The sequence below is a fragment of the Mobula hypostoma genome, chromosome 17 (genome assembly GCF_963921235.1).
Source record: "Mobula hypostoma chromosome 17, sMobHyp1.1, whole genome shotgun sequence".
Lineage (NCBI taxonomy): Eukaryota > Metazoa > Chordata > Chondrichthyes > Myliobatiformes > Myliobatidae > Mobula > Mobula hypostoma.
In genome coordinates, this window is record NC_086113.1 from 10,071,838 (window position 1) to 10,092,685 (window position 20,848).

Below are 20,848 nucleotides of genomic sequence, written 5' to 3' on the forward strand. Positions count from 1 at the left end.
TGCTGTTACCAAGTACAAAATTAATATGGATTATTTAGATTACAAAATTGGCTAACATGCATCTCAACCACAAGTATTCTTGAGATTGCCTCAAAGTAATTGTTAAGAAATCCAATAATTTTCAAGCAAATCTCTTAATACAAAATGATCAGCAAGTGAGGTAGCCCAATTTTCTAAATTATTTTACATTACCAATTATAGGGTTGCCCAAATATGCTTTTTAACTTGCATTCAAATTGATGGACACGACCTCAAGGATACAACTGTCTTCAGTTTTAAAAGTAGTAATTTGCCTTATTATTGTCACATGTAGTGAAACAGTGAAAAAATGTGTCTTGCATTGAGGGAGCACAAGATAAAACAGCAACAGAATGCACAATAAAGTTACAGTAACAGAGATAGTGCAGTGCAAGAAGATGACAAGGTCAGTCTGTTTCAAGGCTTTGAAATTTTTAAGATTGACTGCTACCCAACTCCTCTGACCCTCAGAGAAGGATCCTGCCAATTGATGCACAATTAACTAAGCCTTTCAAAATGCACATAATGCCTTAACTGTCCCTGTCAATAGAGCCAGTCCTATACAAAAAAATCTACAGCAAAAATAGCCGTCTTTAACAGTCATATTAACGTTTTAAACCATGTCCCTAAAAATCATCAATTGCCTTTTTTCCCCACAATTTTTAACAAAAATCTAAGCAAAATTAATTTAATAATTTATTCATAATTTTTGTCTATGAACTGGAGTACCAAAATTGTAATTATGTCATCCACATTTTCAAAGTCAAAGTAAAATTTATTATCAAAGTATTTACAGTGGATTCCAGTTAATTGGATCATTAATTGGGGTAGCCACTTATTTGGGACAACTTTTAAAGAACAAAATCTAATTGAGAAAATAACTGGGATTCTCTTGGTTCATTTGGGACACTATACTGCTTAATTGGAACACTATACCACTTAATTGGGACTGCAGACTACTGTCAGTAAGTTTCAATCGCATAAGTCATGTGAACTTTTGTGACCGTTAGACACTACAGCATACTTAGAATGAACAATTTTTAAAATCGAATCAGTTGCATGTGTTTGTGTTCAAAAAGCAGTACTTTTTGTTACTAATAGTTGGCTGGAAATAGATAGATAGATAGATAGATAGATATACTTTATTGATCCCGAGGGAAATTGGGTTTCATTACAGCCGCATCAACCAAGAATAGAGCATAAATATAGCAATACAAAAACCACAAACAAGCAAATAACAAAAGCAAACTATGCCAGATGGAAAGTAAGTCCAGGACCAGTCTATTGGCTCAGGGTGCCTGACCCTCCACGGGAGGAGCTGCAAGTTCGATAGCCACAGGCAGGAACGACCTCCTGTGATGCCCCGTGTTGTATCTCGGTGGAATGTGGCCGAAGTCCAACAGTAAAAAGTTCAATATCCGGTCTACAAACACGTTCCTTGATCGTAATATGACCCAGATTGCACCAGCTGTTGTTAGCCAGAACAGTGAGCACCCGCACCCAACTCCTTTACGCTTACCGCTCTCAGTGCACTTCCGGTCAGCCTGAGCGGTCTGAAAGCCGTCCACGGAGAAGTTTTGATGGGATATGTCCTCGTGCAGCCCCGTTCCAGTGAAACACATAACACTGCACTCCCGAAATGTTCTCTGACGCCTGGCTAGCGCCGTGAACTCATCCATTTTATTACCCATGAACTCCTCTTCTCCATAAGTCTCGGTTGTCTCGACCTGGTCTGCTTTCCTCGACTTTGTGATCCCCCTCTGCATCCTCTGAGTTTCCTCCAGATTTCAGCAGGGGTGTCCGCCACTGTGCTTGCTAAACCAGCTGGCATTAGTGCAAGCAGCTGGTCCCTGGAGTACACAATGCGACCATGCTTCTGTCCCGCGTGTCGGAATGTAACTATTTCCAGTGCCAAAAACCCAAATAAAACTCTCTCCACCAGCATGTTAGAGAGGGTGCAGCTTCGACGTGTTACCGTGAAAAAAAAACACAAAAAATAACGCAAGTTAAAAAGTAAGAAGAAGAAAGTAAATATACTGATCGGAATGGCTGTACCAGGCTGTATGCACGACCGGCGCATGCGCAAATAAACTGTAAGAATATTTAGAATTGTTTTGCTCACTGCAGTTTCAAGCATTCAAGCTTGGAGATGTCAAAAAATGATCAGGAGTGAAAATGAAACTATTTCACTACTTCAACAAGTTAGGAACCATGTGAAGAACTCCAAGGTATTAACAATCATCTTGAATACTACAATGAAAATGAAGATTTGGAGGACGCAATTGTGGAAAGCATTGTATGAAAGCAGTCCATCATCTGCAAGAGGTGTTAATTTACTGTCAATCAAAAAAGCACGGCAGCATGTGGGTTGTCCATTGTATCCAATGATATCAGTGGGAGAGTTTTTAAGAAGTGGAAAAGCTATTGCACTGGGACATGAAGCACACCAGACACGTCCAATGAATGACTGAAAAAAAATTCAGATTTTTCAGCACGCTGACCTGATTGACAGGATATCTGGAAAAGACATCTCCAGTGTCCAAGGAGGAGTCAGCAGATCTGTGTTCACACGGTAATAGTTCTTCGGCAAACATTTGACTTGCACTCAATGCTTTCAAGTTCTTCAATTTTTACCTTGGGGATATGTTATATCCAGTTCACCTTACTGTAAGCTTGATCTTGAAACTGTACAGTTGTAGTCGCGCTGATATGCGACGAGCAAAAGCAACACACTGAGTCGAGCAGGCTCTGGTTGAACCGTCTGCTGTTTGAATCGGTGCACGCTTAAGTAACCCGCTCCCAGCAACCCCCACTCTTTGTGGGGCGGAAGCGACGTTGGCTTCTGGGCCGAGGTCTGCCCCGCACTCAGTGCCCCTTCGGTTGCCACTGGCTGCCGGCTCGCCGGCGACTGCTGGAGCCGGTTTGCTTGCTGCGTAGACCAGCTGCCACATGACCCCCCCCACCCCCCCAGAACTGGCGATAGGAGATGCAGAGTCCACAGCCTGCATACCCTCAGTTCTCTTAGGTGGCTGGCCTTGACGTCGTGGGGGTGGTACCGCAACCCAGTGTTCAAGATGCGCCGGTTTGAGACGGTCAATGGTAAGATCTCTTCACGACCGCCGATGTCGAGAACGCAGGTTGCTCCATTATGGTGCACCACCTTGTAGGGTCCCTCGTATGGTCACTGCAGGGGTGGTCTGTGCGCACCTCGGCGAACGAAAACATACTCGCTCTGTTGTAGGTCCCTGGGCACGAAAGAGGGTGTTGTTCCGTGGTGGGATGCCGGGACTGGAGCAAGTGTTCCAAGCTGCTCCCAGAGTTTAGTTAGGACCCCAGCAGGTGTGTCCTCCTGGCCATGGGACACTGGCACAAATTCACCGGGAACTGTGAGTGGGGCACCGTAAACAAGTTCGGCCGATGATGTGGCCAGGTCCTCCTTGGGTGCCGTGCAGATGCCAAGCAGCACCCAGGGGAGTTCATCCACCCAGTCTGGCCCTCGGAGGCGTGCCATCAGGGCTGACTTCAAGTGCCTGTGGAAACATTCCACCAGGCCGTTGGACTGTGGATGGTAAGCAGTCGTTCGGTGGAGCTGGGTCCGAGGAGTTGTGCCAGTGCAGACCACAAAGCCGATGTGAACTGCGCACCCGTTTGAAGTGACGTGGGCTGGGAGTCCGAACCATGCCACCCAGGTGGTAATCAGGGCTCTGGCGCATGTCTCCGTGGCCCTGTCAGCGAGTGGGATAGCTTCCGGCCACCACGTGAACCTGTCCACCATGGTGAACAGGTATCTTGCTCCTCTCGAAACCAGCAGTGGGCCGACGATGTCCACGTGGACATGTTCAAACCTCTCCTGTGTGTCGGCTAGAAGGATTGCAGTGGAGCCATCAGGTGCCTCTGGATTTTGGAGGTTTGACAGTGCATGCATGTCCTTGCCCAGTGCCCGACCTGCTTGTGTAGGCCCTGTCACACAAACCTATCTGCGATCAGCCGGATGGTCGCCCGGATGGAAGGGTGGGCTAAACCATGCAAGGCGTCGAAAACGTGCATCTCCAAGCGGTCGGGACAATGGGCCGAAGTTGCCCGGTGGACACATCGCAAGGGAGCTTCTTACCTTCGGGCCCAATGGGTATGTCTTTGAGGCAGAGTCCTGAGACTGTGGTCCGGTACACCGGCATCTCGCCACCCAGCCGTTGCGCCTCAGCTGACGCTGCATAATCCAACCCCAGAGACAGATTGCACTAATTGGACAGAGGCTCATGACAGCGCGTCTGCCACCACGTTGTTCTTCCCAGAGGTGTGCTTGATTGTGGTGGTAAACTCCGAGATGTACAACAGGTGGCGTTGTTAGCGGGCCGACCACAGGTCCGACACTTTGGCAAACGTGAAAGTGAGGGGCTTGTGGTCTGTGAAGACCGTGAACTCTCTCCCTTCCAGGAAATACCTGAAGTGCCGGATAGCAAGGTACAGATAGCAGCGGCAGAGCAGGCGTAGATGTGCCAGATGTTCCTGGCGGGAGCGGCTGGCGATAAGTGTGTCATCCAGGTAGATGAACAGGAAGTCCAGATCTCGCCCTACTGCGTCCATCAAGCGCTGGAACGTCTGCGCCGCGTTTTTGAGCCCGAACAGCACCCTGAGGAACTCGAACAGGCCACAGGGGGTAATGAGGGCCATCTTGGGTACATCATCAGGGTAGACTGGGATCTGATGATACCCTCGGACCAGGTCAATCTTCAAAAAGATGTGCGCCCCGTGCAGGTTAGCCATAAGGTCCTGGATGTACGGTACCAGAGAGCAATCGGACATGGTGGCATCGTTCAGCCTCCGATAGTCGCCGCACTGTCTCCACCCTCCTGCGGACTTGGGGACCATATGGAATGGGGAGACCCATGGGCTATCGGAACGCCGCACAATCCCCATCTCCTCCATCTCCTTGAATTCCTCCTTTGCGAGGTGGAGCTTGTCAGGCTGTAGTCTGTGGGCCCAGGCATGAAGGGGAGGTCCCTGTGTGGGGATGTGGTGCATCACGCCGTGCTTGGGGTCTGTTGAGGAAAACTACGGCGTGATGATAGATGGGAACTCTGATAACGCTCTGGCGAACTCGTTGTCAGAATAAGTGTCGGAATCCAGGTGCAGGGCCGGTAACCTGGCCTCACCGAGGGAGAAAGACTGAAACGTCTTTGCATTGTCCAATCATCGTCCCTTCAAATCCATGAGCAGGCAAGCAGAGGAAGTCCGCACCCAGCAATGGCTGTGACACTGCGGCCAGCGGAAATGTCCATGTAAAGCGGCTGGAACCGAACTGCAAAGGGATGGTTCTTGTGCCGTAGGTGCGAATGGTGCTGCTGTTGGCTGCCATAAGTTCCGGTCCTGTTCTTCTAGTTCGGGTATCGTGGTTCGAGGCGGGGTAGGACACTGATTTCTGCCCCCGTGTCCACCAGGAATCTACATCCAGAGCGCTTGTCCCAAACGTAGAGGAGGCTATCACAGTGACCAGCCGCTGTAGCCATCAGCAATGGCTGGTCCTGGCTTTTCCCATGGACCGAGCATGGCAGTCGGCACCAGCGGGCCCCGGAACCCCACCTTTGATGATAAAAACACCAAGACTCAGAAGTGGTGCCGTCCCTTGGTGCAGGTGTTCGGTGCTCCGCTGCTGGGATGTGGGAGGGCTGGGCTTTCGGCCGTGCCACAGCACTAATTTTGATGGTGGTTCCGCCAATTTGGCGCGCCAAAGCCGTCAGCACGGGCAGCCACCCTATGCGGGTCTCTGAAGTCTTCATCTGTTAGCAGGAGGGGGATGTCTTCTGGCATTTGCTCCAAGAAGATCTGTTCAAACAGCAGGCAAGGGTTATGGCGTCTGTCAGTGCTAGCACGTCGTTCATCAGGCCTGATGGCGTGCGGTCGCCCAGACCGTCCATATGCAGTAACCGCGTGGCCCGTTCGCGGCGGGTTAGGCCAAATGTGCGGATTAACAGGGCCTTGAGTGCCTCGTACCTGTCTGTTGCCGGGGGATGATGCAGAAAAAGGATAATGCGGCCCGCTGTCTCCTAGTCGAGGGCGCCCACCACATATTAATACCTGGTGGTGCCTTAGGCAATTTGCCTGACCTGGAACTGGGCCTTCGCTTGCTCAAACCAGACCAGGGGTTGAGAGGTCCAGAAGGTTGGCAGTTTAAGGGAAACTGCATTCTGCAGAGCCGAGTCGTTCATGTTGGGTCCAAATACCGCTGGACCATCGGGGTCACCAATGTAGTCGCGCTGATATGCGACAAGCGAAAGCAACACACTGAGGTGAGCAGAGTCTGGTTGAACCATTTACTGTTTGAATCGGTGCGTGCTTAAGTAACCTGCTCCCAGCAACCCCCCGCCCTTTGCGGGGCGGAAGCGACGGCTTCCGGGCCGAGGTCTGCCCCACACTCAGATCCCCTTCGGTTGCCGCTGGCTGCAGGCTCGCCGGCGACTGCAGGAGCCGGTTCGCTTGCTGCGTGGGCGAGCCGCCACACAGTATACTTCTGAATTAGGGTTCAGTAGAGTCATGTGGGCTCAATGCTTTAACTGTCCCTGTCAATTCAGTAGCAAGAATGAAAATCATCATCATTCCTGAGCTAACTGGAGAAAAAGACAGAAGCCTGGAATTCTATTTGATCCATTGCCAACAGCCCTTTTGGCTTGACTTTCTGGTGAAAATCTGTCATGCCCAAGAGAACACACCTGTCTTTGAACATTTTCTACATGTGAGATCATCAGTGAAAGAGGTGATCCATGTCTGAAGGGGGAAGCGAGGAAACAAAACCAATTCCATTAAGAGCCCAGCAACTGGTGGCAGGAGCAGAGACAATCAGACAGGACAAGCAGTTGTTTGCAGATCAGGACCAACCTGTGACTGCTACATGGGGTGTGTGATGGCAGGGAGAACTAGCCAATTTAAGAAAAAAAACAAGTAATTTGTTTGGAAGATCCAAGTGGAAGGTTTAGAAATTTGCTTTGGGAAAATTACACACTGGGAGGGTGCTGGAGATCTTTGGGTCTGTAGATAAAGTGCCACTTCAACATGGAGATGATAAGCATTCAGTTGCAGCAATGTACTGGCGAGACTATAGCGTACAGAGAATGGATAAGTGTGCAACTCTTAACTGTGAGAAAATTCTGGGAAGTAGCTCATTGATGGTGCTTCCAACGGAAACAATATATTTGCATCCCAAATTGCAATTGTCATTTCTTTTACTTATATAAATCATCAGCTCCTAGCTTTCCATCAGAAACTTAAGCTGGACTCCAGAAACACATAATATAAATCTCCTATCAAATGAGCAACATGAAGAGCTGTCCTCTTCTGTTGTTGAACTGGAATTCCTCCCAAACATTCAAGAAAATTTCTCTACTGCACTTTTCAATATTGGAAAGCAACCATGACTGCCCGAAACCTCTCCATTTCTGCAAATACAATTCATTTTCTTTAGTTTCCTTTCTTCATGTGTTAAACTTCGCAATCATATTCCTTCACCACCTAGAAAATACGGCTGAATCAAATTTCCTCCCTCCCCCCACCCCCACAGAGGGAGAGGAAAGATGAAAAAAGGTCAAAGAATGAGGTGGGAAATGATAAGAAAAGGGAGGAAAGGAAGATGAAAACCCGTTTTTAAATATACATTCGATAAATGGTGCAACAGTACCATCAAAGGACACCACAGGGCGGCTATCTCAGGATTTTCTTTGTTAAAGTGTAATCTAGTGTAAATAAGATTACAGGAGCAAAGTGAAGGGAGTTCAAGATTGTGTTCAGAAACACACAGCTGTGTTGCATATGAAACTGAATAAATGTCAAGACATTTTGTATTTTTTTTAGATCTTTGGAACTAATAAAAGTTTACATAATTTGATAATAAAGATGACTTGATGAAGCAAAGACAATTGAGAGCAAAAATTAATAGAATTTTGTGACCTAATAGTTACTGAGTTCATGCAGCACAGGAGGTTCAGATTCCCTGGTATCATTCAGAGTGGGTTGGGTTCAACAAAATTGAATTTAAGGTGAAAAATATATTCTAGATTTTTTTTAATCTTAATCTCTTTCTAATCTATATTCCCTGCTTCTATTCTATGCAAAGTGCAAACTCTGTCTTGGCTCAGGTTTTATTGGACACTGTGTGCCAACACATATCACCGAGTGGCCATTGCCCATAAATGGAAAGGAAATGGCTAAGAAGGTTTATGGGCCAAACACAGGAAATGGGATTAGATTAGATGGGCACCTTGGTCAGCATGAGATGAGTTGGGCTACACCCTATCACTCTATGACTCTAGTGTCTTCATGCTATTTGTCCTATTCCCCCTTCTGTTTACCTTCTATTAATTTGCTACCTTACCACTCACCCAACCTGAAAAGAGATCTTTGCTTTATTTACAACAAAGCCACTGATTCAGTAAATTGCTTGTTCTAGAAAATTCTTACAAAAAGATTTAGCTGGTAGCTGGACAGTATCAAGTTAAATAATTTAAAAGACTCAGTGTTTACCATCAATGATGGAACTCACCTTAAAGATGCCAACCCAGTCCTTTGGATGTGGCTTAATGTATGGAGTCAGTGTGTAATGACACTCAAGGGGAGCATGAGGGAGGTAACTTTTTGCCACATTTTGAAAGATCACATGAGCAAAATTAGATGACTGCATTGTACTGCTTGATGGAAGTGGAACAGGAAATATGTCCATTCTTCAGCACAATTTCTGTAAAATTAAAAAGATGGCCAAGTTACTTAAACTGTTTCAGTATCAGGTTTAAATAACTTATAATACTATTGAGAGTCAAACATCATTTCAAACAACAAAAAACTGACGGCAGATTCAGTTAGTATATTAAAGTAGATGCTATGGGAAAATCCATATACATTCCAATGCATTTCGCTTCATTTTCAAATATCGGATTTGAAGAACCTGCTGCTGGTTAGTAGTCATAGTCATACTTTTATTGATCCCAGGGGGAAATTGGTTTTCATTACAGTTGCACCATAAATAATAAATAGTAATAGAACCATAAATAGTTAAATAGTAATATGTAAATTATGCCAGTAAATTATGAAATAAGTCCAGGACCAGCCTATTGGCTCAGGGTGTCTGAGCCTCCAAGGGAGGAGTTGTGAAGTTTGATGGCCACAGGCAGGAATGACTTCCTATGACGTTCAGTTTTGCATCTCGGTGGACTGAGTCTCTGGCTGAATGTACTCCTGTGCCCACCCAGTACATTATGTAGTGGATGGGAGACATTCACCAAGATGGCATGCAACTTAGACAGCATCCTCTTTTCAGACACCACTGTGAAAGAGTCCAGTTCCATCCCCACAACATCACTGGCATTACAAATAATTTGTTGATTCTGTTGGTGTCTGCTACCCTCAGTCTGCTGCCCCAGCACACAACAGCAAACATGATAGCACTGGCCACCACAGAGTCATAGAACATCCTCAGCATTGTCCAGCAGATGTTAAAGGACCTCAGTCTCCTCAGGAAATAGAGACGGCTCTGACCATTCTTGTAGACAGCCTCAGTGTTCTTTGACCAGTCCAGTTTATTGTCAATACGTATCCCCAGGTATTTGTGATCCTCTACCATGTCCACACTGACCCCCTGGATGAAAACAGGGGTCACCGGTACCTTAGCTCTCCTCAGGTCTTTTCTCTCCTTAGTCTTTTTCACATTAAGCTGCAGATAATTCTGCTCACACCACGTGACAAAGTTTCCTACAGTAGCCCTGTACTTGACCTCATCTCCCTTGCTGATACATCCAACTACGGCAGTCATCCGAAAACTTCTGAAGATGACAAGACTCTGTGCAGTAGTTGAAGTCCAAGGTGTAAATGGTGAAGAGAAAGGGAGACAAGACAGTCCCCTGTGGAGCCCCAGTGCTGCTGATCACTCTGTCGGACACACAGTGTTGCAAGCACACGTACTGTGGTCTGCCAGTTAGGTAATCAAGAATCCATGACACCAGGGAAGCATCCACCTGCATCGCTGTCAGCTTCTCCCCCAGCAGAGCAGGGCGGATGGTGTTGAACGCACTGGAGAAGTCAAAAAACATGACCCTCACAGTGCTCACTGGCTTGTCCAGGTGGGCATAGACACGGTTCAGCAGGTAGATGATGGCATCCTCAACTCCTAGTCAGGGCTGGTAGGCGAACTGGAGGGGATCTAAGTGTGGCCTGACCATAGGCCGGAGCAGCTCCAGAACAAGTCTCTCCAGGGTCTTCATGATGTGGGAGGTCAATGCCACCGGTCTGTAGTCATTGAGGCCGCTGGGGCGCGGCGTCTTCGGCACAGGGACGAGGAAGGACGTTTTCCAGAGTTCAGGAACCCTCTGGAGCCTCAGGCTCAGGTTGAATACATGGTGAAGTACTCCACATAGCTGAGGGGCACAGGCTTTGAGCACCCTGGTACTGACACCATCCGGTCCTGCAGCCTTGCTTGGGTTGAGACGTTTCAGCTGTCTTCTCACCTGTTCAGCCGTGAAGCTCACCGTGGTGGTTTTGTGTGGGGGAGGGGTATAGTCATGAGAGCAGGGTGGGGGACTGTGAGGAGGGGTAGGAGGGGAGAGTGGAACATGTGTTGATTGGGGGCCGACAACAGATGGCTCATGTGGGGGATGAGCAGGGGTCACAATGTCAAATCTGTTAAAGAACAGGTTAAGTTTGTTGGCCCTGTCCACATTGCCCTCCGCTCCTCTGTTGCTAGTTTGCCGGAACCCAGTGATGGTCCTTATCCCCCTCCAGGCCTCTCTCATGTTGTTCTGCTGGAGTTTCCACTCAAGCTTCCTCCTGTTCCTGTCTTTAGCCTCCCTGATACTGGCTTTCAGGTCCCTCTGTATTGCCCTCAGCTCCTCCCTATTTCCATCTCTAAACGCCCTCTTTTTAGCGTTCAGGATGTCCTTAATGTCCTTTGTCACCCATGGCTTGTTATTTGAATAACAAACGACAGTTCTTGTTGGAACATTGCAGTCCACACAGAAGTTGATGTAATCCATGATGCATTCTGTGAGCCTATCAATATCCTCTCCATGTGGCTCACAGACTGCCTGCCAGTCTGTCACCTCAAAACAACCCTGGAGCGACTCGTAAGCCTCCTCTGACCATTTCTTCACTGTCCTCAAGGTTGCAGGTTTACTCTTCACCAGAGGCACGTAGCAGGGTTTTAGATGCACCAGATTGTGATCTGACCTTCCCAGTGGGGGGGGAGGGGAGAGGAGCTGTATGCATCCTTAACATTAGCGTACATCAAATCCAGAGTCCTCTCCCCTCTGGTTGTACAGCTCACATACTGCGTGAAGTTGGGCAGTGTTCTAGCCATGGTAACCTGGTTGAAGTCACCAGAGATGGTAATGAGGGCAGTCGGGTGCTGGGTTTCTAATCTGGCTATGACAGTGTAGTGCACGCTGACGTCGGGTTAGCAGAGGGAGGGATGTACACAACAACCACAATTGCATGTGAGATTTCCCTTGGCAAATAATATGGCCGGAGTCCAACAGCAAAAAGTTCAATATCCGGGCTACAGACCCGTTCCTTGATCGTAATATGCCCAGGATTGCACCATCTGTTATTTACCAGAACCACCAGCCCCCCAAAGTTACCAAAGTTTGGTAACTTTCTACAGTTACATAAGATTCAATATTGTTTACTGTCATTTCCAGTGCACAAGTGTAAAGGAGAACAAAATTATTGTTAATCTGGATCCAATGCAGAACAAAAAGAAACAATAAAGGACATAATAAAAATACATATATAAACACTCACACATAAATATACACACACATACACAAAATTAAGTAGTGGTGATGGAGGTGTTGATCAGCCTTACTGTTTGGGTAAAGTGATAGTTTTTGAGTCAGGTGGTCTTGCTGTGGATGCGATGTAGTCTTCTCCCCAAGGACAGGTGGGATTCTTCATGACGTTACTGGCCTTTTTCTGGCACCTTACTCTATATACCACATTGATGGCATGTAGGCTGGTGCTGGTGATGCGTTGGGCAGATTTGACTACCCATTGTAGAATCTTCCTGTCTGTTGCAGTACAGCTACTGTACCATGCAGTGATGCAGCATATTAGGATGCTCTCTACTGCCCTTAGCAATACAAGCATAAGGTGCCTACATTCTACCACCAGTTAGTTGACCTTCCAGACATGGCATCAAAGCTGTTCACATTTGGTCAAGATGCCAGGAATTGGGGTAGGGCATAAATTCATTATCGATTCAACCCAAAAAATTTTGGGTTGAATCAGTTTATTTTAGCAAATCCTATTATATCTAATTTCTTTTTCCAACCCTCTATTATGGATCAAGCATATCTGGCTTGGAAAATTAAAGGTATAGTACGGTTTAGTGAAACAACAGGAATTCTGCAGATGCTGGAAATCAAGCAACACACATCAAAGTTGCTGGTGAACGCAGCCGGCCAGGCAGCATCTGTAGGAAGAGGTGCAGTCGACGTTTCAGGCCGAGACCCTTCGTCAGGACTAACTGAAGGAAGAGTGAGTAAGGGATTTGAAAGTTGGAGGGGGAGGGGGAGATCCAAAATGATAGGAGAAGACAGGAGGGGGAGGGATAGAGCCAAGAGCTAGACAGGTGATAGGCAAAAGGGGATACGAGAGGATCATGGGACAGGAGGTCCGGGAAGAAAGACAAGGGGGGGGGGACCCAGAGGATGGGCAAGAGGTATATTCAGAGGGACAGAGGGAGAAAAAAGAGAGTGAGAGAAAGAATGTGTGCATAAAAATGAGTAACAGATGGGGTACGAGGGGGAGGTGGGGCCTTAGCGGAAGTTAGAGAAGTCGATGTTCATGCCATCAGGTTGGAGGCTACCCAGACGGAATACAAGGTGTTGTTCCTCCAACCTGAGTGTGGCTTCATCTTTACAGTAGAGGAGGCCGTGGATAGACATGTCAGAATGGGAATGGGATGTGGAATTAAAATGTGTGGCCACTGGGAGATCCTGCTTTCTCTGGCGGAGGAAAAGTGGGGGACTGATACCAGAATAGGACCAGGTAAACTTGAGGGCAGGGTGAAAGTTGGAGGCAAAGTTAATTCTGGTATCTGTCCCCCACTTTTCCTTCGCTACATCGACGACTGCATTGGCGCTGCTTCCTGCACGCATGCAGAACTCGTTGACTTTATTAACTTTGCCTCCAACTTTCACCCTGCCCTCAAGTTTACCTGGTCCATTTCCGACACCTCCCTCCCCTTTCTAGATCTTTCTGTCTCTGTCTCTGGAGACAGCTTATCCACTGATGTCTACTATAAGCCTACTGACTCTCACAGCTATCTGGACTATTCCTCTTCTCACCCTGTCTCTTGCAAAAACGCCATCCCCTTCTCGCAATTCCTCTGTCTCCGCCGCATCGGCTCTCAGGATGAGGCTTTTCATTCTAGGACGAGGGAGATGTCTTCCTTTTTTAAAGAAAGGGGCTTCCCTTCCTCCACTAACAACTCTGCTCTTAAACGCATCTTCCCCATTTCACGTACATCTGCTCTCACTCCATCCTCCCGCCACCCCACTAGGAATAGGGTTCCCCTGGTCCTCACCTACCACCCCACCAGCCTCCGGGTCCAACATATTATTCTCCGTAACTTCCGCCACCTCCAACGGGAGCCCACCACTAAGCACATCTTTCCCTTCCCCCCCCCGCATTCCGCAGGGATCGCTCCCTACACAACTCCCTTGTCCATTCGTCCCCCCCATCCCTCCCCACTGATCTCCCTCCTGGCACTTATCCGTGTAAGCGGAACAAGTGCTACACATGCCCTTACACTTCCTCCCTTACCACCATTCAGGGCCCCAGTCCTTCCAGGTGAGGCAACACTTCACCTGTGAGTCGACTGGGGTGATATACTGCCCCTCCAACTTTCAAATCCCTTATTCACTCTTCCTTCAGTTAGTCCTGACGAAGGGTCTCGGCCTGAAACGTCGACTGCACCTCTTCCTACAGATGCTGTCTGGCCTGCTGCGTTCACCAGCAACTTTGATGTGTGTTGTACGGTTTAGTGATCTATTTTTGGATAATTGTTGCATGTCCTTCGAACAATTATCTAATAAATATAATTTGCCTAGATCTCACTTTTTTAAAGATATTTACAGGTTAGAAAATTTTAAATACTGTTTCTCCTACCTTCCCGAATTTATATTCAATGGATATTTTGGAAAAAAATTTAGATTTAAATCCTCTTCAGAACGGTGTAATAGCAATTATTTATAATACAATTATGAAAATATGTGCAGACGTATCTAATAAAGTTAAGACTGATTGGGAAAGGGAACTTAAGATTACAGTACTGATTGAAAAATGGGAAAAAATTCTTAATTTAACTCATCCTCTACATGGCTAAACATATGTTGATACAGGTTAAAATAGTGCCTAGGGCTCATATGTCTAAGGATAAACTAGCTCGTTATTATTCTCATATAAATCCTATATGCGATAGATGTCACTCTGAGATAGCTTCTTTAACTCATAAGTTTTGGTCATGTCCTTTTTTGAAAAAATATTGGAAAGATTTTTGATACTATCTCAACTGTTTTGAATATGTCGAACTCTGAGATGTACGACAGGTGGCGTTGTTGGTGGGCTGACCATGGGTCCGACACTTTGGCAAACGTGAAAGTGAGGGGCTCGTGGTCTTTGAAGACCGTGAACTCTCTCCCTTCCAGGAAATACCTGAAGTACCAGATGGCAAGGTACAGGACCAGCAGTTCCCTGTCGAAAGCACTGTACTTAAGTTCCGAGGGCCGTAGGTGCCGGCTAAAGAAGGTGAGCGGCTTCCACTGACCTTCGATGAGCTGCTCGAGCACGCCGCCAACTGCCACGTTGGAGGCATCCACAGTGAGGGTAGTGGGGATGTCGACCCGGGGGATAGACTAGGAGGTGGCGTTTGCTAGAGTGTTCTTGGCTTGTTCAAAAGCCGCCGTCGCCGCCTCTGTCCAGGTGACCTCTTTGACCTTGCCAGACATCAAGCCGAAAAGGGGCCACATCTTCACACAGAGTGGTGAATCTATGAAATTCTCTGCCACAGGAAACAGTTGAGGCCAGTTCATTGGTTATATTTAAGAGGGAGTTAGATATAGCCCTTGTAGCTAAAGGGATCGGGGGTATGGAGAGAAGGCAGGTACAGGGTTCTGAGTTGGATGATCAGCCATGATCATACTGAATGGTGGTGCAGGCTCAAAGGGCCGAATGGCCTACTCCTGCACCTATTTTCTATGTTTCTATGTATATTGATTTACAATCTCACCCTATTACTGCAATTTTTGGGTTACCAATGATAGAATCAAGTCATTTAACCTCTACAGCTCATCGGATGATTGCATTTCTTACATTAATGGATAGAAGATCCATTTTGTTGAACTGGAAAGAGATTAATCCTCCCACCACATTTCATTGGTTCTCTCAAACTATGTTGCGTTTAAACTTGGAAAAAATTTATTTATGATCCTTCTATTAAATTCAAAAAGACTTGGGGGCCATTTATTCAACATTTTCATATGATGTAATTTGACCTTTTCCAAACTTACTCTATTTCTTTTTAATATATGTTGAGAGGAACGGAGTCAACGACACTGATGGTTCCTTTTTTTTTAAATATGGTACATAACAGCCCATGTCTTTTTTCCCCTCTTAGTTTAGTTGATTAACACCATTTAGTTTTTTTGGGGGTATTTTTTTTTAGATTTTTTTTGTTTTGTATATTACATCTGTATCCTGTATGACTGGGAGATTTAACACTCATGTGTCAACTGGGCTTATATTTAACTATGTTAACTATAACAATGTATTCCCAATAATTTTGTATTAATATTATGGTATGTTTATTATTATGAAACTAATAAAAACAATCGAAAAAGAAAGAAAATTCATTATCAACTAGCAGTCCTACCATGAGTTGTTATTCATGGTTAAAACATGCATACTTGGACAAGAACCAGATTGAGCTTGATTACCTTAAATCCCATTTCTACTACTACGGACAACTGAACATGAAAAACACATATTAAATATTAGTGATCAATACCATGGGAGCTATAGCATTATAAAATTTAAACATTATCTGATGTAGAAGGGTCTCGGCCTGAAACATCAACTGTACCTCTTCCCAGAGATGCCGCCTGACCTGCTGCGTTGACCAGCAACTTTGATGTGTGTTGCTTGAATTTCCAGCATCTGCAGAATTCCTCTTGTTTGCGTTTATCTGATGTAGAGAACTGACTAGAAAATGAGCACCAAATATAACAGGTCCTGCAGATGCTGGAAATCCAGAGTAACACACAAAATGCTGGAGGAACTCAGCAGGTCAGGCAGCATGAAGCAGGAATATTTCTTCTTCTTCTTCTTCTTCTTCTTCTTCACAGAAGCTACCTCTTGACCTGCTGAGTTACTCCAGCATTTTGTGTGTGTGTGTTACACAAAATATCTAAATACTGATTGATGTACAACTTAGGATAATTTATTATCATCATTGATTTACGGTCAAACATGTGACTTTCCACATTGAAATGAGAAATCATATAAAGAGTTACACGATGCAAAATCCAAAACATATCTTGTGTTATTTTACCAAGAGAAAATCTGCAGATGCTGGAAATCCAAGCATCACACACTCACACACACAAAATGCTGGAGGAACTCAGCAGGCCAGCCAGCATCTATGGAAAATAGTCGATGTTTCAGGCCGCGACTCTCTACTGGGACTGCTGAAGGGTCTCGGCCCGAAACGTCGACTATACTCTCTCTTTTCCTTTGGTGCTGCCTGACCTGCTGAGTTCCTCCTCGATTTTGTGTATGTTGCTTGAGTTATACAAACAGATTTTCTCCTTCACCTTTGACTATTCTACAGAATCATTCAAGATTCTTCCAATATTGTTGACTGAGATTTATACATTGGTCAGTACACTGGGAATAATTAACAAGTTTTTTGTTAAGCAGAAGAATGCAGTAGGATCTTGGTATTAAACAGAGAGTACATTGAGGCTGCTTCACCAAATAGACAGTCATGAAACACTCATTTGGCAATGTACAGGTGCATCAGCCTGAAATTCAAGTTCCTGGAATGGAGCTTGAAACTTCAACCTTGTGACTCAGACATATAAAATGAGCTACAGCTGCCTTACCAACTGAGGTTGAATGAAGGGAATGTGATGATCTTTTGTTACTCTACACATACGTTTTTAAAAGAATAATTTAATAATTCACATTCAGCATCATGCCCCCTTAACTTCTCAGTTTACCTACAAACCATATGGTACTTACAAAGGACACAATTTTTAATTCAGTTCTCATTATTTCCTGGATTACACCATCCATTCAATGCTCATCAGCATGGCAGTTCTTTGGGATATTTGAAATTACATTAAGTATAAATGAGGAAGTATCAAGAACATATCTGAGGCAGTCACAAAGCTTGTTAAATAGTTAGAATTCATTTTGTTTACCTAGATCACAAAATATTTTAAGCCATATATGACAACGAACTTATATAATAGACTAGTAGAATATGGGGAAAAAACTAAAGAGAATAATGTTATAAGGAAAAGAGTGACTCTTCATATATTCATTTATATAGGAAATTAAATTAGAGACAAATTTATCATTTCTATCTTAAAGTTTAAATTAAGATTTTTTTGGAAAGCTTACAGCTATAGTTCTATATGTGAATAAACCTGTTGTCAAGTTTTTCCACTATAAATTTAGAACTAAAACTACCAATACAAATCTATTATAAACTGAATGCAACACACATAAAAATTGCTGGTGAACGCAGGCCAGGCAGTATCTCTAGGAAGAAGTACAGTCGACGTTTCAGGCCGAGACCCTTCGTCACGACTAACTGAAAGAAGAGCTAGTAAGAGATTTGAAAGTGGGAGGGGGAGGGGGAGATCCAAAATGATAGGAGAAGAAAGGAGGGGGAGGGATGGAGCCAAGAGCTAGACAATTGATCGGCAAAAGGGATATGAGAGGATCATGGGACAGGAGGCCTAGGAGGACTCCCCCTCCCACTTTCAAATCTCTTACTATCTCTTCTTTCAGTTAGTCCTGACGAAGGGTCTCGGCCCGAACCGTCGACTGTACCTCTTCCTAGAGATGCTGCCTGGCCTGCTGCGTTCACCAGCAATTTTTATGTGTGTTGCTTGAATTTCCAGCATCTGCAGATTTCCTCGTGTTTGCGTTTTTAAATAAACTGAATGTCTCACTACTAGATGTCAAAATTATTTGCTTTCTTTTTTGCATCCACCATTTTTACTTAACCAGAATTACCAATCATCAATACTTATTGCCGACAATTTCTAGGAATGGCTTACAATGCTTTGTTGGGAATATGATCTTCTCAGTTGATTAACCCTTGCATTTTTCTCTTGCTATTTTAAATTGATCTGCTTATGTCACATTTTGAAGATACTAATATGAAAGCCTTCAATGCTGATTATAATTCAGAAATTTTAGCTGTTGAAGGAGAGAATGGCCACATCAACAATGGACAGGGATGCATCACTATGATAAAACCGTGGTTTTAATGTTCCATAGTGAATGCTAGTAGCTTAAGCAAGGCCATATTAGTCAATGATACTTTCAGCAGTGTTAGATATGATTGACGGTTTTTCCAAAAGTAGATATTTAATCATGGCCTCACCAAAACCTGCTAGCTAGATAATGATTTTCTCACACTAATGGAAGGACGCAAACCTTCTGGTATTGAAATGTCCAATACCAGACGGCATATATTTAAGCTGAGAGGGGATAAGTTCAAAGGACTGGAGGGGATTTTTACAAAAATATATAAACACAGATTGGTGGGTGCCTGGAACACACTGTGCTGAGGTGGCAGAGGCTGATACATTAAAGTTCTGAAGAGACGTTTAGATAGGCACATGAATGTATGGGAAATGGAAGGATATGGACAGTGTAGGAAGGATGAACAGTGTAGGCAGAAGTGATTAGACCATAAGATATAGAAGCAGAAGTGGGCTATTCAGCCCATCAAGTTTGCTCGCCATTCAATCATAGGCTGATCCAATTCTTCCAGTCATCACCCCTCCCCTGCCTTCTCCCCATACCCTTTGATGCCCTGGCTAATCAAGAACCTATCTATCTCTGCCTTAAATGCATCCAATGACTTGGCCCCCCACAGCTGCTCGTGGCAACAAATTCCACAGATTTACCACCCTCTGACTAAAGAAATTTCTCCGCATCTCTGTTCTAAATGGATATCCTTCAATCCTGAAGTCGTGCCCTCTTGACCTGGGCTCCCCCACCATGGGAAATAACTTTGCCATATCTAATCTGTTCAGGCCTTTTAACATTCAGAATGTTTCTATGAGATCCCCCCTCGTTCTCCTGAACTCCAGGGAATACAGCCCAAGAGCTGTATTTCATTCCTGGAATCATTCCCGTGGATCTTCTCTGAGCCCTCTCCAATGTCAGTATATCCTTTCTAAGATAAGGAGCCCAAAACTGCACACAATGCTCTAAGTGTGTTCTCACGAGTGCCTTATAGAGCCTCAACATCACATCTCTGCTCTTAAATGAATGCCAACATTCCATTGCCTTCTTCACCACCTACTCAACCTGGAGGTTAACCTTTAGGGTATCCTGCACAAGGACTCCCAAGTCCCTTTGCATCTCTGCATTTTGAATTCTCTCCATCTAAATAATAGTCTGCCTGTTTATTTCTTCCACCAAAGTGCATGACCATAAACTGTCCAACATTGTATTTCCTTTGCAACTTCTTTGACCAATCTCCTAAACTATCCAAGTCTCTCTGCAGGCTCTCTGTTTCCTCAACACTACCTGCTCCTCCACCCATCTTTGTATCATCAGCAAATTCAGACACAAGTCCATTAATCCCATAGTCCAAATCATTGACAAACATCATAAAAAGCAGCGGTCCCAACACTGACCCCTGTGGAACTCCACTGGTAACCGGCAGCCAGCCAGAATAGGATCCCTTTATTCTCTGTTTTCTGTTGATCAGCCAATGCTCCACCCATGCTAGTAACTCCCCTGTAATTCCATGGGTTCTTATATTGCTAAGCAGCCTCATGTGTGGCTCCTTGTCAAAGGCCTTCTGAAAATCCAAGTACTGCATCTCTTTTGTCTACCCTGCTTGTAATTTCCTCAAAAAATTGCAGTAGCTTAGTCAGGCAGGATTTTCCTTTCAGGAAACCATGCTGGCTTTGGCCTATCTTGTCCTGTGCCTCCAGGTACAGGTGTCCCCTGCTTTTCGAACGTTCGCTTTACGACACCTCACTGTTACAAAAGACCTACATTAGTTACCTGTTTTCGCTAACAGAAGATATTTTCCCTGTTGCGAAAAAGGCAGCGCGCGATAAAAGGCAGCGTGCCCTGAACGGCCAAGCTCCTCCTACGGAACTGCATTCTAGTCGGCATTGCTTAAACACGTGCCTGTGATCATCTGTGCTTTATGTCAATTTATTTTGAGCATCCGTTTGCAAGATGAGTTCTAAGGTATCGGAAAAGCCTCAAAGAGCTCGTAAGCGTGTTACATTTAGCGTAAGATTAAGCGTTTCGATCGCGGTGAACGAAGTAAAGACAAAGTGATTTTGGCTTCCAGAAGTTGACAAAGATGATGTTGAAGAGGTTTTGGCATCCCATGACCAAGAACTGATAGATGAAGAGCTAATGCAATTGGAAGAGGAAAGGATAACAATCGAAACCGAATGCAGTAGCGAACGGACCGAAAGTGAAGTCGTCCAGGAACTGAACGTGAAGCAACTGCGTGAGATTTTCGCTGCCATGATAAAGTATGACTTTAATTTTGAAAGGGTACGTAGGTTTAGGGCATATT

The 20,848-nt window shown here is 45.2% G+C and overlaps 1 protein-coding gene across 2 annotated transcripts in view; it reads right to left on the reverse strand.

Annotated features, from left to right (window-relative positions):
- The window catches only part of tax1bp1b (Tax1 (human T-cell leukemia virus type I) binding protein 1b), a 121,096-nt gene that overhangs the window by 89,725 nt on the left and 10,523 nt on the right, over positions 1-20,848 (reverse strand). For both annotated transcript variants that reach the window (XM_063069540.1, XM_063069539.1), the window contains exon 2: positions 8,549-8,740. In XM_063069540.1, coding sequence (XP_062925610.1) covers positions 8,549-8,725 — 177 coding nt within the window. In that variant the 5' untranslated portion in view covers positions 8,726-8,740. The remainder of the gene's footprint in view (positions 1-8,548; positions 8,741-20,848) is intronic.